At 61.3% G+C, this 19,374-nt stretch overlaps 1 protein-coding gene across 1 annotated transcript in view; it reads right to left on the reverse strand.

Annotated features, from left to right (window-relative positions):
* The window catches only part of LOC140406627 (uncharacterized), a gene marked incomplete at both ends in the record, with an annotated part of 102,747 nt that overhangs the window by 65,084 nt on the left and 18,289 nt on the right, over nt 1-19,374 (reverse strand). The window contains one exon of the mRNA XM_072494627.1: nt 8,308-8,436. Within this exon, the coding sequence (XP_072350728.1) occupies nt 8,308-8,436 (129 nt within the window). The remainder of the gene's footprint in view (nt 1-8,307; nt 8,437-19,374) is intronic.

The following is a 19,374-nucleotide window of genomic DNA, read 5'->3' on the forward strand; positions in this document are numbered from 1 at the left end:
CACTCCCTGTGGGAGCGAGTCCCCACATTCTCCCCCACTCCCTGTGGGAGCGAGTCCACATTCTCCCCCACTCCCTGTGGGAGCGAGTCCCACATTTCTCCGGCCCACTCCCTGTGGGCGCGAGTCCCACATTCTCCCCCACTCCCTGTGGGCGCGAGTCCCACATTCTCCCCCACTCCCTGTGGTAGCGAGTCCCACATTCTCCCCCACTCCCTGTGGGAGTAAGTCCCACATTCTCCCCACTCCCTGTGGGAGTGAGTCCCACATTCTCCCCACTCCCTGTGGGAGCGAGTCCCACATTCTCCCCACTCCCTGTGGGAGCGAGCCGCACATTCTCCCCACTCCCTGTGGGAGCGAGTCCCACATTCCCCCCCACTCCCTGTGGGAGCGAGTCCCCACATTCACCCCACTCCCTGTGGGAGCGAGTCCCACATTCTCTCCACTCCCTGTGGGAGCGAGTCCCACATTCCCCCCCACTCCCCTGTTGGAGCGAGTCCCACATTCCCCCCCCACTCCCTGTGGGGAGGCGAGTCCCACATTCACCCCACTCCCTGTGGGAGCGAGTCCCACATTCTCCCCCACTCTCTGGATAAAGAATGTTTCTCCTGAATTCCTCTCTCCGACCCCAGTGGGATTAATTAGCGACTGTCGCGTAGTGACAGCCTCCCCTAGTTCTGGTCTCCAGTGGAGATAATGCGAGAGAGTAAGACACTTGGAGAAGATTTGCAACACCGGATCTCGATCTCCGATGTGAAATGGATTGATCGATCGCCGGGCGCTGTTTAGCAGGAGAGACTTCTCCCAAACCTTTGTGTGGAGGAATGTTTCTGAATTTCACTCCTCCGAGATCTGGCTCCAAGATCTGCTCCCGGTCCGAGGCTCCCCAGCCAGCTCCTCTCCCGAGGCCCAATCAGTCTTTGTCGACCTGTCCAGGCCTCGACCCGCTCGCCGTGTGAAAATGGGTTTCTTTTTGGAAATCACTTCAAATCTGTCACCCTCCCGTTCTCGATCCTTTTCCGAGCGGGAATGGATTCTCCCCGTCTACTCTGTCCTGCCCCCCTCGGGAATTTGACCATCTCTATCAAATCTCCTCTCGGCCTTTCCCTCTCTGAGGAGGACAGACCCAACCTCTCCAATAGATCCTCATCACTGATGTTTCTCATACCCGGAATCCTCCTCCGCACTCGCTCCAATGTTTCCCGTAGGGTGGTGCCCAGAACTGTGCACAATATTCCAGCTGAGGACTATCTTGTGTCTTCCATAGGTTCAGGGTGACCTCCTCGCTCTCATACTCTCGAAACAAAGAACAACACAGCACAGGAACAGGCCCTTCGGCCCTCCAAGCCTGTACCGATCACGTGCCCTTTCTAGAGCAACCGCCTGTATCCTCTATACCCCGTCTGTTCATGTGCCTATCCAGATAAGTCTCAAAGGTCACTGACGTATCTGCCTCAACCACCTCACTTGGCCGTGCATTCCAGTCCACCACCCACCCTCTGTGTAAAAAAACTTCCCCCGCACATCTCCACTGAACCTCCCCCCCCCCCCCCCCCTCTCCTCAAACGTGTCCCCTTGTAATTGTCATTTCCGCCCTGGGAAAAAGCCTCCAACTGTTCACCCTATCTGTACCCCTAATAATTTTATAAACTTCTATCAGGTCGCCCCCCCCCAACCTCCGTCTCTCTCGGGAGAACAATCCCAGTTTATTCAATCTCTCCTCATAGCTAATACCCTCCATGCCAGACAACACACTGGTAAACCTTTGCTGCACTCTCTCCAAAGCCTCCACGTCCTTCTGGTAGTGGGTTGACCAGAATTGGACACAGTGGGCGAAATTCTCCGGTATCGGCGCGATGTCCGCCGACCGGCGCCAAAAACGGCGCAAATCAGTCGGGCATCGCGCCGCCCCAAAGGTGCGGAATCCTCCGCATCTTGGGGGGCCGAGCCCCAACCTTGAGGGGCTAGGCCCGCGCCGGACTGATTTCCGCCCCCGCCAGCTGGCGAGGAAATGACATTGCCGGGCGGCGCATGCGCGGGAGCGCCAGCGGCCGCTCACGGCATCCCCGCGCATGCGCCGGTGGGGAGAGTCTCTTCCGCCTCCGCCATGGTGGAGGCCGTGGCGAAGGCGGAAGTGAAAGAGTGCCCCCACGGCACAGGACCCGCCCGCGGATCGGTGGGCCCCGATCGCGGGGCCAGGGGCCACACCGTGGGGGCAGCTCCCGCCCGGGCCAGATCCCCCTCCCCCCCCCGCCCCCCCCCCCCCCACCCCCCCCCCCCCCCCCCCCCCCCCCCCCCCCCCCCCCCCCCCCCCCGCCAGCGGGGGGTCGGAGAATCTCGCCAGTATTCTAAATGTGGCCAAACCAACATTCTATGTAGCATAATTTTCGAGCTTTTATACTCGATACCCCGTCCTATGAAGGCAAGCATGCCATAAGCTTTCTTTACCACCACTTCCACCTGTGCTGCCACTTTTAAGGATCTGTGGACCTGCACGCCCAGATCGCTCTGTGTCTCTATGGTCCTGCCATTTAATTTATAGCTCCCATTAATAAATCCCGGATACTATATGGAATTTAACCCGGATAAGTGTGAGGTGATGCACTCGGGCAGGACGAACAAGGTGCGGGAATACAGGAGAAAGGGCAGCACCCTGGGACGCACCGAGGATCAGAGGGACGTCCGTGTGCCTGTACACCCGTCTCTGAAGGTGGCAGAGCAGGTGGACACAGTGGTTAAGAAGGCCTACGGTATACTCGCCTCTATGAGCCGAGGCTGAGAGTTTAAAGAGCAGGGAGTTTATTGCTGGAACTGTACAAAACGCCGGTTCGGCCACAACTAGAGTATTGTGTGCCGTTCTCGTCGCCACATTACAGGAGGGATGTAATAGCCACTGGAGAGGGAGCAGAGGAGATTGACCAGGATGTTGCCGGGGCTGGAGAGTGTTGGCGATGGAGAGAGATTGGACAGACTGGGCTGGAGAGTGTTGGCGATGGAGAGAGATTGGACAGTCTGGGCTGGAGAGTGTTGGCGATGGAGAGAGATTGGACAGACTGGGCTGGAGAGTGTTGGCGATGGAGAGAGATTGGACAGACTGGGCTGGAGAGTGTTGGGCGAGGGAGAGAGATTGGACAGACTGCGCTGGAGAGTGTTGGCGAGGGAGAGAGATTGGACAGACTCGGCTGGAGAGTGTTGGCGATGGAGAGAGATTGGACAGACTGGGGCTGGAGAGTGTTGGCGAGGGAGAGAGATTGGACAGACTGGGCTGGAGAGTGTTGGCGAGGGAGAGAGATTGGACAGACTGGGCTGGAGAGTGTTGGCGAGGGAGAGAGATTGGACAGACTGGGCTGGATGGTGTTGTCGATGGAGAGAGATTGGACAGACTGGGCTGGAGAGTGTTGGCGAGGGAGAGAGATTGGACAGACTGAGCTGGAGAGTGTTGGCGAGGGAGAGAGATTGGACAGACTGGGCTGGAGAGCGTTGGCGAGGGAGATTGGACAGTCTGGGCTGGATGGTGTTGTCGATGGAGAGAGATTGGACAGACTGGGCTGGAGAGTGTTGGTGATGGAGAGAGATTGGACAGACTGGGCTGGAGAGTGTTGGCGATGGAGAGAGATTGGACAGACTGGGCTGGAGAGTGTTGGCGAGGGAGATTGGACAGTCTGGGCTGGATGGTGTTGTCGATGGAGAGAGATTGGACAGACTGGGCTGGAGAGTGTTGGTGATGGAGAGAGATTGGACAGACTGGGCTGGAGAGTGTTGGCGATGGAGAGAGATTGGACAGACTGGCTGGAGAGTGTTGGCGAGGGAGAGAGATTGGACAGTCTGGGCTGGAGAGTGTTGGCGAGGGAGAGAGATTGGACAGACTGGGCTGGAGAGTGTTGTCGATGGAGAGAGATTGGACAGACTGGGCTGGAGAGTGTTGGCGAGGGAGATTGGACAGTCTGGGCTGGATGGTGTTGTCGATGGAGAGAGATTGGACAGACTGGGCTGGGAGAGTGTTGGTGATGGAGAGAGATTGGACAGACTGGGCTGGAGAGTGTTGGCGAGGGAGAGAGATTGGACAGACTGGGCTGGAGAGTGTTGGCGATGGAGAGAGATTGGACAGACTGTGCTGGAGAGTGTTGGCCAGGGAGAGAGATTGGACAGACTGGGCTGGAGAGTGTTGGCGAGGGAGAGAGATTGGACAGACTGGGCTGGAGAGTGTTGGCGATGGAGAGAGATTGGACAGACTGGGCTGGAGAGTGTTGGCGAGGGAGAGAGATTGGACAGACTGGGCTGGAGAGTGTTGGCGATGGAGAGAGATTGGACAGACTGGGCTGGAGAGCGTTGGCGAGGGAGGGAGATTGGACAGACTGGGGCTGGAGAGTGTTGGCGATGGAGAGAGATTGGACAGACTGGGCTGGAGAGTGTTGGCGAGGGAGAGAGATTGGACAGACTGAGCTGGAGAGTGTTGGCGAGGGAGAGAGATTGGACAGACTGGGCTGGAGAGTGTTGGCGAGGGAGAGAGATTGGACAGACTGGGCTGGAGAGTGTTGGCGAGGGAGAGAGATTGGACAGTCTGGGCTGGAGAGTGTTGGCGAGGGAGAGAGATTGGACAGACTGGGCTGGAGAGTGTTGGCGATGGAGAGAGATTGGACAGACTGGGCTGGAGAGCGTTGGCGAGGGAGGGAGATTGGACAGACTGAGCTGGAGAGTGTTGGCGATGGAGAGAGATTGGACAGACTGGGCTGGAGAGTGTTGGCGAGGGAGAGAGATTGGACAGACTGAGCTGGAGAGTGTTGGCGAGGGAGAGAGATTGGACAGACTGGGCTGGAGAGTGTTGGCGATGGAGAGAGATTGGACAGACTGGGCTGGAGAGTGTTGGCGAGGGAGAGAGATTGGACAGACTGAGCTGGAGAGTGTTGGCGATGGAGAGAGATTGGACAGACTGGGCTGGAGAGTGTTGGCGAGGGAGAGAGATTGGACAGACTGAGCTGGAGAGTGTTGGCGAGGGAGAGAGATTGGACAGACTGGGCTGGAGAGTGTTGGCGATGAGAGAGATTGGACAGACTGGGCTGGAGAGTGTGGGCGAGGGAGAGAGATTGGACAGACTGGGCTGGAGAGTGTTGGCTAGGGAGAGAGATTGGACAGACTGGGCTGGAGAGTGTTGGCGAGGGAGAGAGATTGGACAGACTGGGCTGGAGAGTGTTGGCGAGGGAGAGAGATTGGACAGACTGGGCTGGAGAGTGTTGGCGAGGGAGAGAGATTGGACAGACTGGGCTGGAGAGTGTTGGCGAGGGAGAGAGATTGGACAGACTGGGCTGGAGAGTGTTGGCGAGGGAGAGAGATTGGACAGACTGAGCTGGAGAGTGTTGGCGAGGGAGAGAGATTGGACAGACTGGGCTGGAGAGTGTTGGCGAGGGAGAGAGATTGGACAGACTGGGCTGGAGAGTGTTGGCGAGGGAGAGAGATTGGACAGACTGGGCTGGAGAGTGTGGGCGAGGGAGAGAGATTGGACAGACTGGGCTGGAGAGTGTTGGCGATGGAGAGAGATTGGACAGACTGGGCTGGAGAGTGTGGGCGAGGGAGAGAGATTGGACAGACTGGGCTGGAGAGTGTTGGCGAGGGAGAGAGATTGGACAGACTGGGCTGGAGAGTGTTGGCGAGGGAGAGAGATTGGACAGACTGGGCTGGAGAGCGTTGGCGAGGGAGGGAGATTGGACAGACTGGGCTGGAGAGTGTTGGCGAGGGAGAGAGATTGGACAGACTGGGCTGGAGAGTGTTGGCGAGGGAGAGAGATTGGACAGACTGGGCTGGGGAGTGTTGGCGATGGAGAGAGATTGGACAGACTGGGCTGGGGAGTGTTGGCGATGGAGAGAGATTGGACAGACTGGGCTGGGACTGGGCTGGGGAGTGTTGGCGATGGAGAGAGATTGGACAGACTGGGCTGGAGAGTGTTGGCGAGGGAGAGAGATTGGACAGACTGGGCTGGAGAGTGTTGGCGAGGGAGGGAGATTGGACAGACTGTGCTGGAGAGTGTTGTCGATGGAGAGAGATTGGACAGACTGGGCTGGAGAGTGTTGGCGAGGGAGAGAGATTGGACAGACTGGGCTGGAGAGTGTTGGCGAGGGAGAGAGATTGGACAGACTGGGGTTGTTTTCCGTGGAGGGGAGGGGGAGGGGAGGGGAGGAGAGGGGAGGAGAGGGGGAGGAGGGAGGAGGGAGGGGGAGATGGGGATGGGGAGGGAGGGGGAGATGGGGAGGGGGAGATGGGGAGGGGGAGATGGGGAGGGGGAGGGAAGGGGAGGAGGGAAGGGGGTAGGGGTGAGGGGAGGAGGGGGGTGAGGGGGGAGGGAAGGGGAGGAGGGAAGGGGGTAGGGGTGAGGGGAGGAGGGGGGTGAGGGGGGAGGGGAGGGGTGAGGGGCAGGGAGGGTGAGAGGGTCGGGGGGGAGGAGGGGGAGGGGAAGGGGGGGAGGGTGAGAGGGGAGGGAGGGGAAGAGGGGAGGGGGAAAGGGAGGAGGGGGAAGAGGGGGAGGGGAGGAGGAGGGGGGAGAGGGGGGAGAGGGGGGAGAGGGAGAGGGGGGGAGAGGGGGGGGGGAGGGAGGGGGGGGGAGAGGGGAGAGGGAGGGGGGAGGGGGAGGGGGGGGGAGAGGGGGGGGGGGAGAGGGAGGGGGGGGGGGGAGGGGGGGGGGGGAGAGGGGGGGGGGGAGGGGGGGGGGGGAGAGGGGGGGGGGGAGGGGGAGGGGAGGGGGGAGGGGAGGGGTGAGGGGCAGGGAGGGTGAGAGGGTCGGGGGGGAGGAGGGGGAGGGGAAGGGGGGGAGGGTGAGAGGGGAGGGAGGGGAAGAGGGGAGGGGGAAAGGGAGGAGGGGAAGAGGGGGAGGGGAGGAGGAGGGGGGAGAGGGGGGGGGGGAGGGAGGGGGGGGAGAGGGGAGAGGGGGGGGGGGGGGGGGAGGGGGGAGAGGGGAGAGGGGGAGGGGGAGAGGGGGGGAGGGGAGAGGGGAGGGGAGAGGGGGGGGGAGGGGAGAGGGGGAGGGGAGAGGGGGGGGGGAGAGGGGGAGGGAGGGGGGGGGGGGGGGGGAGGGGGGGGGGGGGGGAGGGGGGAGGGGGGGGGGGAGGGGGGGGGGGGGGGAGGGGGGGGGGGGGGGAGGGGGGGGGGGGGGAGGGGGGAGGGGGGGGGGGGAGGGGGGGGGGGGGGAGGGGGGGGGGGAGGGGGGGGAGGGGGGGGGGGGAGGGGGGGGGAGGGGAGGGGGGGGGGGGGAGGGGAGGGGGGGGGGGGAGGGGGGGGGGGGGGGGGGGGGGGGGGGGAGGGGGGGGGGGGAGGGGGGGGGGAGGGGAGGGGGGGGGGGGGGGGGGGGGAGGGGGGAGGGGGTAGGGGAGGAGGGGGAGGGGTAAGGGAGGAGGGGGGAGGGGGGAGGGGAGGGGGGGGAGGGGGGGGGGGAGGGGGGTGGGGGGGGGAGGGGGGGGGGAGGGGGGAGGGGGGGGGGAGGGGGGGGGGGGGGGAGGGGGGGGGGGGGGGGAGGGGGGGGGGGGAGGGGGGGGGGGAGGGGGGGGAGGGGGGGGGGGAGGGGGGAGGGGAGGGGGAGGGGAGGGGGGAGGAGGGGGAGGGGAGGGGGAGGGGAGGGGGAGGGGAGGGGGAGGGGAAGGGAGGAGGGGGGAGGGGAGGGGGAGGGTAAGGGGAGGAGGGGGAGGGTAAGGGGAGGAGGGGGAGGGGAGGGGAAGGGGAGGAAGGGGGAGGGGAGGGGAAGGGGAGGAGGGGGAGGGGAGGGGAAGGGGAGGAGGGGGGAGGGGAAGGGGAGGAGGGGGAGGGGAAGGGGAGGAGGGGGGAGGGGAAGGGGAGGAGGGGGGAGGGGAAGGGGAGGAGGGGGGAGGGGAAGGGGAGGAGGGGAAGGGGAGGAGGGGGAGGGGAAGGGGAGGAGGGGGGAGGGGAGGTGGGAGGAGGGGAAGGGGAGGAGGGGGGAGGGGAGGAGGGAGGAGGGGAAGGGGAGGAGGGGAGAGGGGAAGGGGAGGAGGGGGGAGGGGAAGGGGAGGAGGGGGGAGGGGAGGAGGGAGGAGGGGAAGGGGAGGAGGGGGGAGGGGAGGAGGGAGGAGGGGAAGGGGAGGAGGGGGGAGGGGAAGGGGAGGAGGGGGGAGGGGAAGGGGAGGAGGGGGAGGGGAAGGGGAGGAGGGGGAGGGGAAGTGGAGGAGGAAAAGGGGGGAGGGGAGCAGGGGGAGGGGGAGGGGGAGGGGGGAGGGGGGAGGGGGGAGGGGGAGGGAATGGGGGGAGGGGGAGGGGGAGGGGAGGGGAGGGAGGGGAGGGAGGGAGGGAGGGAGGGGTCCCCAAGGCACTCACGCATCGTGCAATCCCGTCCCCTCCAGCCCGGCTGACATTGGCACGACCCGTCGTACAGGCTGCAGCTCCCGTTGTTGGCACATCTGCACACTCCCAAACATCTGGTGCCGTACCGGCCCGGCGGGCAAGCTGGAGAAGAAGAGAATGTTAGAGCTTCTCGGAGTGAGGGGGCTGGAGGTGGAGGGAGAGGGGGTGGCGGGGGAGGGGGGGGGAGAGAGACAGAGACCGAGAGGGGAGGTTACAGAGATCGGGAGGGGGTGTAGGGGCTGGAGGAGGTTACAGAGATAGGGAGGGGAGTGTAGGGGCTGGAGGAGGTTACAGAGATAGGGAGGGGGTGTAGGGGCTGGAGGAGGTTACAGAGATCGGGAGGGGGTGTTGGGGCTGGAGGAGGTTACAGAGATAGGGAGGGGGTGTAGGGGTTGGAGGAGGTTACAGAGATAGGGAGGGGGTGTAGGGGCTGGAGGGGGTGTAGGGGCTGGAGGAGGTTACAGAGATAGGGAGGTGGTGTAGGGGCTGGAGGAGGTTACAGTGATAGGGAGGGGGTGTAGGGGCTGGAGGAGGTTACAGAGATAGGGAGAGGGTGTTGGGGCTGGAGGAGGTTACAGAGATAGGGTGGGGGTGTTGGGGCTGGAGGAGGTTACAGAGATAGGGAGGGGGTGTAGGGGCTGGAGGAGGTTACAGAGATAGGGAGGGGCTGTAGGGGCTGGAGGAGGTTACAGAGATAGGGAGGGGGTGTAGGGGCTGGAGGAGGTTACAGAGATAGGGAGGGGGTGTAGGGGCTGGAGGAGGTTACAGAGATAGGGAGGGGGTGTAGGGGCTGGAGGAGGTTACAGAGATAGGGAGGGGGTGTAGGGGCTGGAGGAGGGTTCAGAGATAGGGAGGGGGTGTAGGGGCTGGAGGAGGTTACAGAGATAGGGAGGGGGTGTAGGGGCTGGAGGAGGTTACAGAGATAGGGAGAGGGTGTAGGGGCTGGAGGAGGTTACAGAGATAGGGAGGGGGTGTCGGGGCTGGAGGAGGTCACAGAGATAGGGAGGGGGGTGTAGGGACTGGAGGAGGTTACAGAGATAGGGAGGGGGTGTTGGGGCTGGAGGAGGTTACAGAGATAGGGAGGGGGTGTAGGGGCTGGAGGAGGTTACAGAGATAGGGAGGGGGTGTAGGGGCTGGAGGAGGTTACAGAGATAGGGAGGGGGTGTAGGGGCTGGAGGAGGTTACAGAGATAGGGAGGGGGTGTAGGGGCTGGAGGAGGGTTCAGAGATAGGGAGGGGGTGTAGGGGCTGGAGGAGGTTACAGAGATAGGGAGGGGGTGTAGGGGTTGGAGGAGGTTACAGAGATAGGGAGAGGGTGTTGGGGCTGGAGGAGGTTACAGAGATAGGGTGGGGGTGTTGGGGCTGGAGGAGGTTACAGAGATAGGGAGGGGGTGTAGGGGCTGGAGGAGGTTACAGAGATAGGGAGGGGCTGTAGGGGCTGGAGGAGGTTACAGAGATAGGGAGGGGGTGTAGGGGCTGGAGGAGGTTACAGAGATAGGGAGGGGGTGTAGGGGCTGGAGGAGGTTACAGAGATAGGGAGGGGGTGTAGGGGCTGGAGGAGGTTACAGAGATAGGGAGGGGGTGTAGGGGCTGGAGGAGGGTTCAGAGATAGGGAGGGGGTGTAGGGGCTGGAGGAGGTTACAGAGATAGGGAGGGGGTGTAGGGGCTGGAGGAGGTTACAGAGATAGGGAGAGGGTGTAGGGGCTGGAGGAGGTTACAGAGATAGGGAGGGGGTGTCGGGGCTGGAGGAGGTCACAGAGATAGGGAGGGGGTGTAGGGGCTGGAGGAGGTTACAGAGATAGTGAGGGGGTGTAGGGGGTGGAGGAGGTTACAGAGATAGGGAGGGGGTGTAGGGGCTGGAGGAGATTACAGAGATAGGGAGGGGGTGTAGGGGCTGGAGGAGGTTACAGAGATAGGGAGGGGCTGTAGGGGCTGGAGGAGGTTACAGAGATAGGGAGGGGGTGTAGGGGCTGGAGGAGGTTACAGAGATAGGGAGGGGGTGTAGGGGCTGGAGGAGGTTACAGAGATAGGGAGGGTGTGTAGGGGCTGGAGGAGGTTACAGTGATAGGGAGGGGGTGTAGGGGCTGGAGGAGGTTACAGAGATAGGGAGGGGGTGTAGGGGCTGGAGGAGGGTTCAGAGATAGGGAGGGGGTGTAGGGGCTGGAGGAGGTTACAGAGATAGGGAGGGGCTGTAGGGGCTGGAGGAGGTTACAGAGATAGGGAGGGGGTGTAGGGGCTGGAGGAGGTTACAGAGATAGGGAGGGGGTGTAGGGGCTGGAGGAGGTTACAGAGATAGGGAGGGGGTGTAGGGGCTGGAGGAGGTTACAGAGATAGGGAGGGGGTGTAGGGGCTGGAGGAGGGTTCAGAGATAGGGAGGGGGTGTAGGGGCTGGAGGAGGTTACAGAGATAGGGAGGGGGTGTAGGGGTTGGAGGAGGTTACAGAGATAGGGAGAGGGTGTTGGGGCTGGAGGAGGTTACAGAGATAGGGTGGGGGTGTTGGGGCTGGAGGAGGTTACAGAGATAGGGAGGGGGTGCAGGGGCTGGAGGAGGTTACAGAGATAGGGAGGGGCTGTAGGGGCTGGAGGAGGTTACAGAGATAGGGAGGGGGTGTAGGGGCTGGAGGAGGTTACAGAGATAGGGAGGGGGTGTAGGGGCTGGAGGAGGTTACAGAGATAGGGAGGGGGTGTAGGGGCTGGAGGAGGTTACAGAGATAGGGAGGGGGTGTAGGGGCTGGAGGAGGGTTCAGAGATAGGGAGGGGGTGTAGGGGCTGGAGGAGGTTACAGAGATAGGGAGGGGGTGTAGGGGCTGGAGGAGGTTACAGAGATAGGGAGAGGGTGTAGGGGCTGGAGGAGGTTACAGAGATAGGGAGGGGGTGTCGGGGCTGGAGGAGGTCACAGAGATAGGGAGGGGGTGTAGGGGCTGGAGGAGGTTACAGAGATAGTGAGGGGGTGTAGGGGGTGGAGGAGGTTACAGAGATAGGGAGGGGGTGTAGGGGCTGGAGGAGATTACAGAGATAGGGAGGGGGTGTAGGGGCTGGAGGAGGTTACAGAGATAGGGAGGGGGTGTAGGGGCTGGAGGAGGTTACAGAGATAGGGAGGGGGTGTAGGGGCTGGAGGAGGTTACAGAGATAGGGAGGGGTGTAGGGGCTGGAGGAGGTTACAGAGATAGGGAGGGGGTGTAGGAGCTGGAGGAGGTTACAGAGATAGGGAGGGGGTATAGGGCCTGGAGGAGGTTACAGAGATAGGGAGGTGGTATAGGGGCTGGAGGAGGTTACAGAGATAGGGAGGGGGTGTAGGGGCTGGAGGAGGTTACAGAGATAGGGAGGGGGGTGTAGGGTCTGGAGGAGGTTACTGTGATAGGGAGAGGGTGTAGGGGCTGGAGGGAGTTACAGAGATAGGGAGGGGGTGTAGGGGCTGGAGGAGGTTACAGAGATAGGGAGGGGGGTGTAGGGTCTGGAGGAGGTTACTGTGATAGGGAGAGGGTGTAGGGGCTGGAGGGAGTTACAGAGATAGGGAGGGGGTGTAGGGGCTGGAGGAGGTTACAGAGATAGGGGGGGGGGTGTAGGAGCTGGAGGTTACAGAGATAGGGAGGGGCTGTAGGGGCTGGAGGAGGTTACAGAGATAGGGAGGGGCTGGAGGAGGTTACAGAGATAGGGAGGGTGTGTAGGGGCTGGAGGAGGTTACAGAGATAGGGAGGGGATGTAGGGGCTGGAGGAGGTTACAGAGATAGGGAGGGGGTGTAGGGGCTGGAGGAGGTTACAGAGATAGGGAGGGGCTGGAGGAGGTTACAGAGATAGGGAGGGTGTGTAGGGGCTGGAGGAGGTTACAGAGATAGGGAGGGTGTGTAGGGGCTGGAGGAGGTTCCAGAGATAGGGAGGGGGTGTCGGGGCTGGTGGAGGTTACAGAGATAGGGAGGGGGTGTAGGGGATGGAGGAGGTTACAGAGATAGGGAGGTGGGAGTTAGGGCTGGAGGAGGTTACAGAGATAGGGAGGGTGTGTAGGGGCTGGAGGCGGTTACAGAGATAGGGAGGGGGTGTAGGGGCTGGAGGCGGTTACAGAGATAGGGAGGGGGTGTCGGGGCTGGAGGAGGTTACAGAGATAGGGAGGGGGTGTCAGGGCTGGAGGAGGTTACAGAGATAGGGAGGGGGGTGTAGGGGCTGGAGGAGGTTACAGAGATAGGGAGGGGGTGTAGGGGCTGGAGGAGGTTACAGAGATAGGGACGGGTGTAGGGGCTGGAGGAGTTTACAGAGATAGGGAGGGGGCTTAGGGACTGGAGGAGGTTACAGGGATAAGGAGGGGGTGTAGGGGCTGGAGGAGGTTACAGAGATAGGTGGGGGTGTAGGGACTGGAGGAGGTTACAGAGATAGGGAGGGGGTGTAGGGACTGGAGGAGGTTACAGAGATAGGGAGGGGTTGTAGGGGCTGGAGGAGGTTAGAGATAGGGGGGGGGTGTAGGGACTGGAGGAGGTTACAGAGATAGGGAGGGGGTGTAGGGACTGGAGGAGGTTACAGAGATAGGGAGGGGGAGTAGGGACTGGAGGAGGTTACAGAGATAGGGAGGGGGTGTCGGGGCTGGAGGAGGTTACAGAGATAGGGAGGGGTGTAGGGGCTGGAGGAGGTTACAGAGATAGGGAGGGGGTGTAGGAGCTGGAGGAGGTTACAGAGCTAGGGAGGGGGTATAGGGCCTGGAGGAGGTTACAGAGATAGGGAGGGGGTGTAGGGGCTGGAGGAGGTTACAGCGATAGGGAGGGGGTGTAGGAGCTGGAGGAGGTTACAGAGATAGGGAGGGGGTGTAGGGGCTGGAGGAGGTTACAGAGATAGGGAGGTGGTATAGGGGCTGGAGGAGGTTACAGAGATAGGGAGGGGGTGTAGGGGCTGGAGGAGGTTACAGAGATAGGGAGGGGGGTGTAGGGTCTGGAGGAGGTTACTGTGATAGGGAGAGGGTGTAGGGGCTGGAGGGAGTTACAGAGATAGGGAGGGGGTGTAGGGGCTGGAGGAGGTTACAGAGATAGGGAGGGGGTGTAGGAGCTGGAGGTTACAGAGATAGGGAGGGGCTGTAGGGGCTGGAGGAGGTTACAGAGATAGGGAGGGGCTGGAGGAGGTTACAGAGATAGGGAGGGTGTGTAGGGGCTGGAGGAGGTTACAGAGATAGGGAGGGGATGTAGGGGCTGGAGGAGGTTACAGAGGTAGTGAGGGGGTGTAGGGGCTGGAGGAGGTTACAGAGATAGGGAGGGGCTGGAGGAGGTTACAGAGATAGGGAGGGTGTGTAGGGGCTGGAGGAGGGTACAGAGATAGGGAGGGGATGTAGGGGCTGGAGGAGGTTACAGAGATAGGGAGGGGCTGGAGGAGGTTACAGAGATGGGGAGGGTGTGTAGGGGCTGGAGGAGGTTACAGAGATAGGGAGGGGGTGTAGGGACTGGAGGAGGTTACAGAGATAGGGAGGGGGTGTCGGGGCTGGAGGAGGTTACAGAGATAGGGAGGGGGTGTAGGGACTGGAGGAGGTTACAGAGATAGGGAGGGGGTGTCGTGGCTGGAGGAGGTTACAGAGATAGGGAGGGGCTGGAGGAGGTTACAGAGATAGGGAGGGGCTGGAGGAGGTTACAGAGATAGGGAGGGGATGTAGGGGCTGGAGGAGGTTACAGAGATAGGGAGGGGGTGTAGGGGCTGGAGGAGGTTCCTGAGATAGGGAGGGGCTGGAGGAAGTTACAGAGATAGGGAGGGGATGTAGGGGCTGGAGGAGGTTACAGAGATAGGGAGGGGCTGGAGGAGGTTACAGAGATAGGGAGGGGATGTAGGGGCTGGAGGAGGTTACAGAGATAGGGAGGGGATGTAGGGGCTGGAGGAGGTTACAGAGATAGGGAGGGGATGTAGGTGCTGGAGGAGGTTACAGAGATAGGGAGGGGCTGGAGGAGGTTACAGAGATAGGGAGGGGATGTAGGGGCTGGAGGAGGTTACAGAGATAGGGACAAGGGTGTAGGGGCTGGAGGAGGTTACAGAGATAGGGAGGGTGTGTAGGGGCTGGAGGAGGTTACAGAGATCGGGAGGGGTTGTAGGGGCTGGAGGAGGTTACAGAGATAGGGAGGGGGGTATAGGGGCTGGAGGAGGTTACAGAGATAGGGAGGGGGTGTAGGGGCTGGAGGAGGTTACAGAGATAGGGAGGGGCTGGAGGAGGTTACAGAGATAGGGAGGGGGTGTAGGGGCTGGAGGAGGTTACAGAGATAGGGAGGCGGTGTAGGGGCAGGAGGAGGTTACAGAGATAGGGAGAGGGTGTAGGAGCTGGAGGAGGTTACAGAGATAGGGAGGGGGTGTAGGGGCTGGAGGAGGTTACAGAGATAGGGAGGGGGCGTCAGGGATGGAGGAGTTTACAGAGATAGGGAGGGGGTGTAGAGCCTGGAGGAGTTTACAGAGATAGGGAGGGGGTGTAGAGACTGGAGGAGTTTACAGAGATAGGGAGGGGGTGTAGAGACTGGAGGAGTTTACAGAGATAGGGAGGGGGTGTAGGGGCTGGAGGAGGTTACAGAGATAGGGAGGGGGTGTAGGGGCTGGAGGAGGTCACAGAGATAGGGAGGGGGTGTAGGGGCTGGAGGAGGTTACAGAGATAGGGAGGGGGTCTAGGGGCTGGAGGAGTTTACAGAGATAGGGAGGGGGTGTAGGGACTGGAGGAGGTTACAGAGATAGGGAGGGGGTGTAGGGACTGGAGGAGGTTACAGAGATAGGGAGGGGGGTGTAGGGGTTGGAGGAGGTTACAGAGATAGGGAGGGGGTGTAGGGGCTGGAAGAGGTTACAGAGAAAGGGAGGGGGTGTAGGGGCTGGAGGAGGTTACAGAGATAGGGAGGGGGTGTAGGGGTTGGAGGAGTTTACAGAGATAGGGAGGGGGTGTAGGAGCTGGAGGAGGTTACAGAGATAGGGAGGGGGTGTAGGGGCTGGAGGAGGTTACAGAGACAGGGAGGGGGTGTAGGGGCTGGAGGAGGTTACAGAGATAGGGAGGGGGTGTAGGGTCTGGAGGAGGTTACAGAGATAGGGAGGTGGTGTAGGGGCTGGAGGAGGTTACAGAGATAGGGAGGTGGTGTAGGGGCAGGAGGAGGTTACAGAGATAGGGAGGGGGTGTAGGGGCTGGAGGAGGTTACAGAGATAGGGAGGGGGTGTAGGGGCTGGAGGAGGTTACAGAGATAGGGAGGGGGTGTAGGGACTGGAGGAGGTTACAGAGATAGGGAGGGGGTGTAGGGGCTGGAGGAGGTTACAGAGATAGGGAGGGGGTGTAGGGGCTGGAGGCGGTTACAGAGATAGGGAGGGGGTGTAGGGGCTGGAGGAGGTTACAGAGATAGGGAGGGGGTGTAGGGGCTGGAGGGGGTTACAGAGATAGGGAGGGGGTGTAGGGGCTGGAGGAGGTTACAGAGATAGGGAGGGGTTGTAGGGGCTGGAGGAGGTTAGAGATAGGGAGGGGGTGTAGGGACTGGAGGAGGTTACAGAGATAGGGAGGGGGTGTAGGGACTGGAGGAGGTTACAGAGATAGGGAGGGGGAGTAGGGACTGGAGGAGGTTACAGAGATAGGGAGGGGGTGTCGGGGCTGGAGCAGGTTACAGAGATAGGGAGGGGTGTAGGGGCTGGAGGAGGTTACAGAGAAAGGGAGGGGGTGTAGGAGCTGGAGGAGGTTACAGAGATAGGGAGGGGGTATAGGGCCTGGAGGAGGTTACAGAGATAGGGAGGGGGTGTAGGGGCTGGAGGATGTTACAGAGATAGGGAGAGGGTGTAGGGGATGGAGGAGGTTACAGACATAGGGAGGGGGAGTTAGGGCTGGAGGAGGTTACAGAGATAGGGAGGGGGTGTAGGGGCTGGAGGAGGTTGCAGAGACAGGGAGGGGGTGTAGGGGATGGAGGAGGTTACAGAGATAGGGGGGGTGTAGGGGCTGGAGGAGGTTGCAGAGACCGGGAGGGGGTGTAGGGGATGGAGGAGGTTACAGAGATAGGGAGGGGGTGTAGAGACTGAATGAGGTTACAGAGATAGGGACGGGTGTAGGGGCTGGAGGAGTTTACAGAGATAGGGAGGGGGCGTAGGGACTGGAGGAGGTTACAGGGATAAGGAGGGGGTGTAGGGGCTGGAGGAGGTTACAGAGATAGGTGGGGGTGTAGGGACTGGAGGAGGTTACAGAGATAGGGAGGGGGTGTAGGGACTGGAGGAGGTTACAGAGATAGGGAGGGGTTGTAGGGGCTGGAGGAGGTTACAGAGATAGGGAGGGGGAGTAGGGACTGGAGGAGGTTACAGAGATAGGGAGGGGGTGTAGGGACTGGAGGAGGTTACAGAGATAGGGAGGGGGAGTAGGGACTGGAGGAGGTTACAGAGATAGGGAGGGGGTGTCGGGGCTGGAGGAGGTTACAGAGATAGGGAGGGGTGTAGGGGCTGGAGGAGGTTACAGAGATAGGGAGGGGGTGTAGGAGCTGGAGGAGGTTACAGAGATAGGGAGGGGGTATTGGGCCTGGAGGAGGTTACAGAGATAGGGAGGTGGTATAGGGGCTGGAGGAGGTTACAGAGATAGGGAGGGGATGTAGGGGCTGGAGGAGGTTACAGAGATAGGGAGGGGGGTGGAGGGTCTGGAGGAGGTTACTGTGATAGGGAGAGGGTGTAGGGGCTGGAGGGAGTTACAGAGATAGGGAGGGGGTGTAGGGGCTGGAGGAGGTTACAGAGATAGGGAGGGGGGTGTAGGGTCTGGAGGAGGTTACTGTGATAGGGAGAGGGTGTAGGGGCTGGAGGGAGTTACAGAGATAGGGAGGGGGTGTAGGGGCTGGAGGAGGTTACAGAGATAGGGGGGGGTGTAGGAGCTGGAGGTTACAGAGATAGGGAGGGGCTGTAGGGGCTGGAGGAGGTTACAGAGATAGGGAGGGGCTGGAGGAGGTTACAGAGATAGGGAGGGTGTGTAGGGGCTGGAGGAGGTTACAGAGATAGGGAGGGGATGTAGGGGCTGGAGGAGGTTACAGAGATAGGGAGGGGGTGTAGGGGCTGGAGGAGGTTACAGAGATAGGGAGGGGCTGGAGGAGGTTACAGAGATAGGGAGGGTGTGTAGGGGCTGGAGGAGGGTACAGAGATAGGGAGGGGATGTAGGGGCTGGAGGAGGTTACAGAGATAGGGAGGGGCTGGAGGAGGTTACAGAGATAGGGAGGGTGTGTAGGGGCTGGAGGAGGTTCCAGAGATAGGGAGGGGGTGTCGGGGCTGGTGGAGGTTACAGAGATAGGGAAGGGGTGCAGGGGATGGAGGAGGTTACAGAGATAGGGAGGTGGGAGTTAGGGCTGGAGGAGGTTACAGAGATAGGGAGGGTGTGTAGGGGCTGGAGGCGGTTACAGAGATAGGGAGGGGGTGTAGGGGCTGGAGGCGGTTACAGAGATAGGGAGGGGGTGTCGGGGCTGGAGGAGGTTACAGAGATAGGGAGGGGGTGTCAGGGCTGGAGGAGGTTACAGAGATAGGGAGGGGGGTGTAGGGGCTGGAGGAGGTTACAGAGATAGGGAGGGGGTGTAGGGGCTGGAGGAGGTTACAGAGATAGGGACGGGTGTAGGGGCTGGAGGAGTTTACAGAGATAGGGAGGGGGCTTAGGGACTGGAGGAGGTTACAGGGATAAGGAGGGGGTGTAGGGGCTGGAGGAGGTTACAGAGATAGGTGGGGGTGTAGGGACTGGAGGAGGTTACAGAGATAGGGAGGGGGTGTAGGGACTGGAGGAGGTTACAGAGATAGGGAGGGGTTGTAGGGGCTGGAGGAGGTTAGAGATAGGGAGGGGGTGTAGGGACTGGAGGAGGTTACAGAGATAGGGAGGGGGTGTAGGGACTGGAGGAGGTTACAGAGATAGGGAGGGGGTGTAGGGCCTGGAGGAGGTTACAGAGATAGGGAGGTGGTATAGGGGCTGGAGGAGGTTACAGAAATAGGGAGGGGGTGTAGGGGCTGGAGGAGGTTACAGAGATAGGGAGGGGGGTGTAGGGTCTGGAGGAGGTTACTGTGATAGGGAGAGGGTGTAGGGGCTGGAGGGAGTTACAGAGATAGGGAGGGGGTGTAGGGGCTGGAGGAGGTTACAGAGATAGGGAGGGGGTGTAGGAGCTGGAGGTTACAGAGATAGGGAGGGGCTGTAGGGGCTGGAGGAGGTTACAGAGATAGGGAGGGGCTGGAGGAGGTTACAGAGATAGGGAGGGTGTGTAGGGGCTGGAGGAGGTTACAGAGATAGGGAGGGGATGTAGGGGCTGGAGGAGGTTACAGAGGTAGTGAGGGGGTGTAGGGGCTGGAGGAGGTTACAGAGATAGGGAGGGGCTGGAGGAGGTTACAGAGATAGGGAGGGTGTGTAGGGGCTGGAGGAGGGTACAGAGATAGGGAGGGGATGTAGGGGCTGGAGGAGGTTACAGAGATAGGGAGGGGCTGGAGGAGGTTACAGAGATAGGGAGGGTGTGTAGGGGCTGGAGGAGGTTACAGAGATAGGGAGGGGGTGTAGGGACTGGAGGAGGTTACAGAGATAGGGAGGGGGTGTCGGGGCTGGAGGAGGTTACAGAGATAGGGAGGGGGTGTAGGGACTGGAGGAGGTTACAGAGATAGGGAGGGGGTGTCGGGGCTGGAGGAGGTTACAGAGATAGGGAGGGGCTGGAGGAGGTTACAGAGATAGGGAGGGGCTGGAGGAGGTTACAGAGATAGGGAGGGGATGTAGGGGCTGGAGGAGGTTACAGAGATAGGGAGGGGGTGTAGGGGCTGGAGGAGGTTCCTGAGATAGGGAGGGGCTGGAGGAAGTTACAGAGATAGGGAGGGGATGTAGGGGCTGGAGGAGGTTACAGAGATAGGGAGGGGCTGGAGGAGGTTACAGAGATAGGGAGGGGATGTAGGGGCTGGAGGAGGTTACAGAGATAGGGAGGGGATGTAGGGGCTGGAGGAGGTTACAGAGATAGGGAGGGGATGTAGGTGCTGGAGGAGGTTACAGAGATAGGGAGGGGCTGGAGGAGGTTACAGAGATAGGGAGGGGATGTAGGGGCTGGAGGAGGTTACAGAGATAGGGACAAGGGTGTAGGGGCTGGAGGAGGTTA

The sequence above is a fragment of the Scyliorhinus torazame genome, unplaced genomic scaffold (genome assembly GCF_047496885.1).
Source record: "Scyliorhinus torazame isolate Kashiwa2021f unplaced genomic scaffold, sScyTor2.1 scaffold_728, whole genome shotgun sequence".
NCBI classification, from domain to species: domain Eukaryota; kingdom Metazoa; phylum Chordata; class Chondrichthyes; order Carcharhiniformes; family Scyliorhinidae; genus Scyliorhinus; species Scyliorhinus torazame.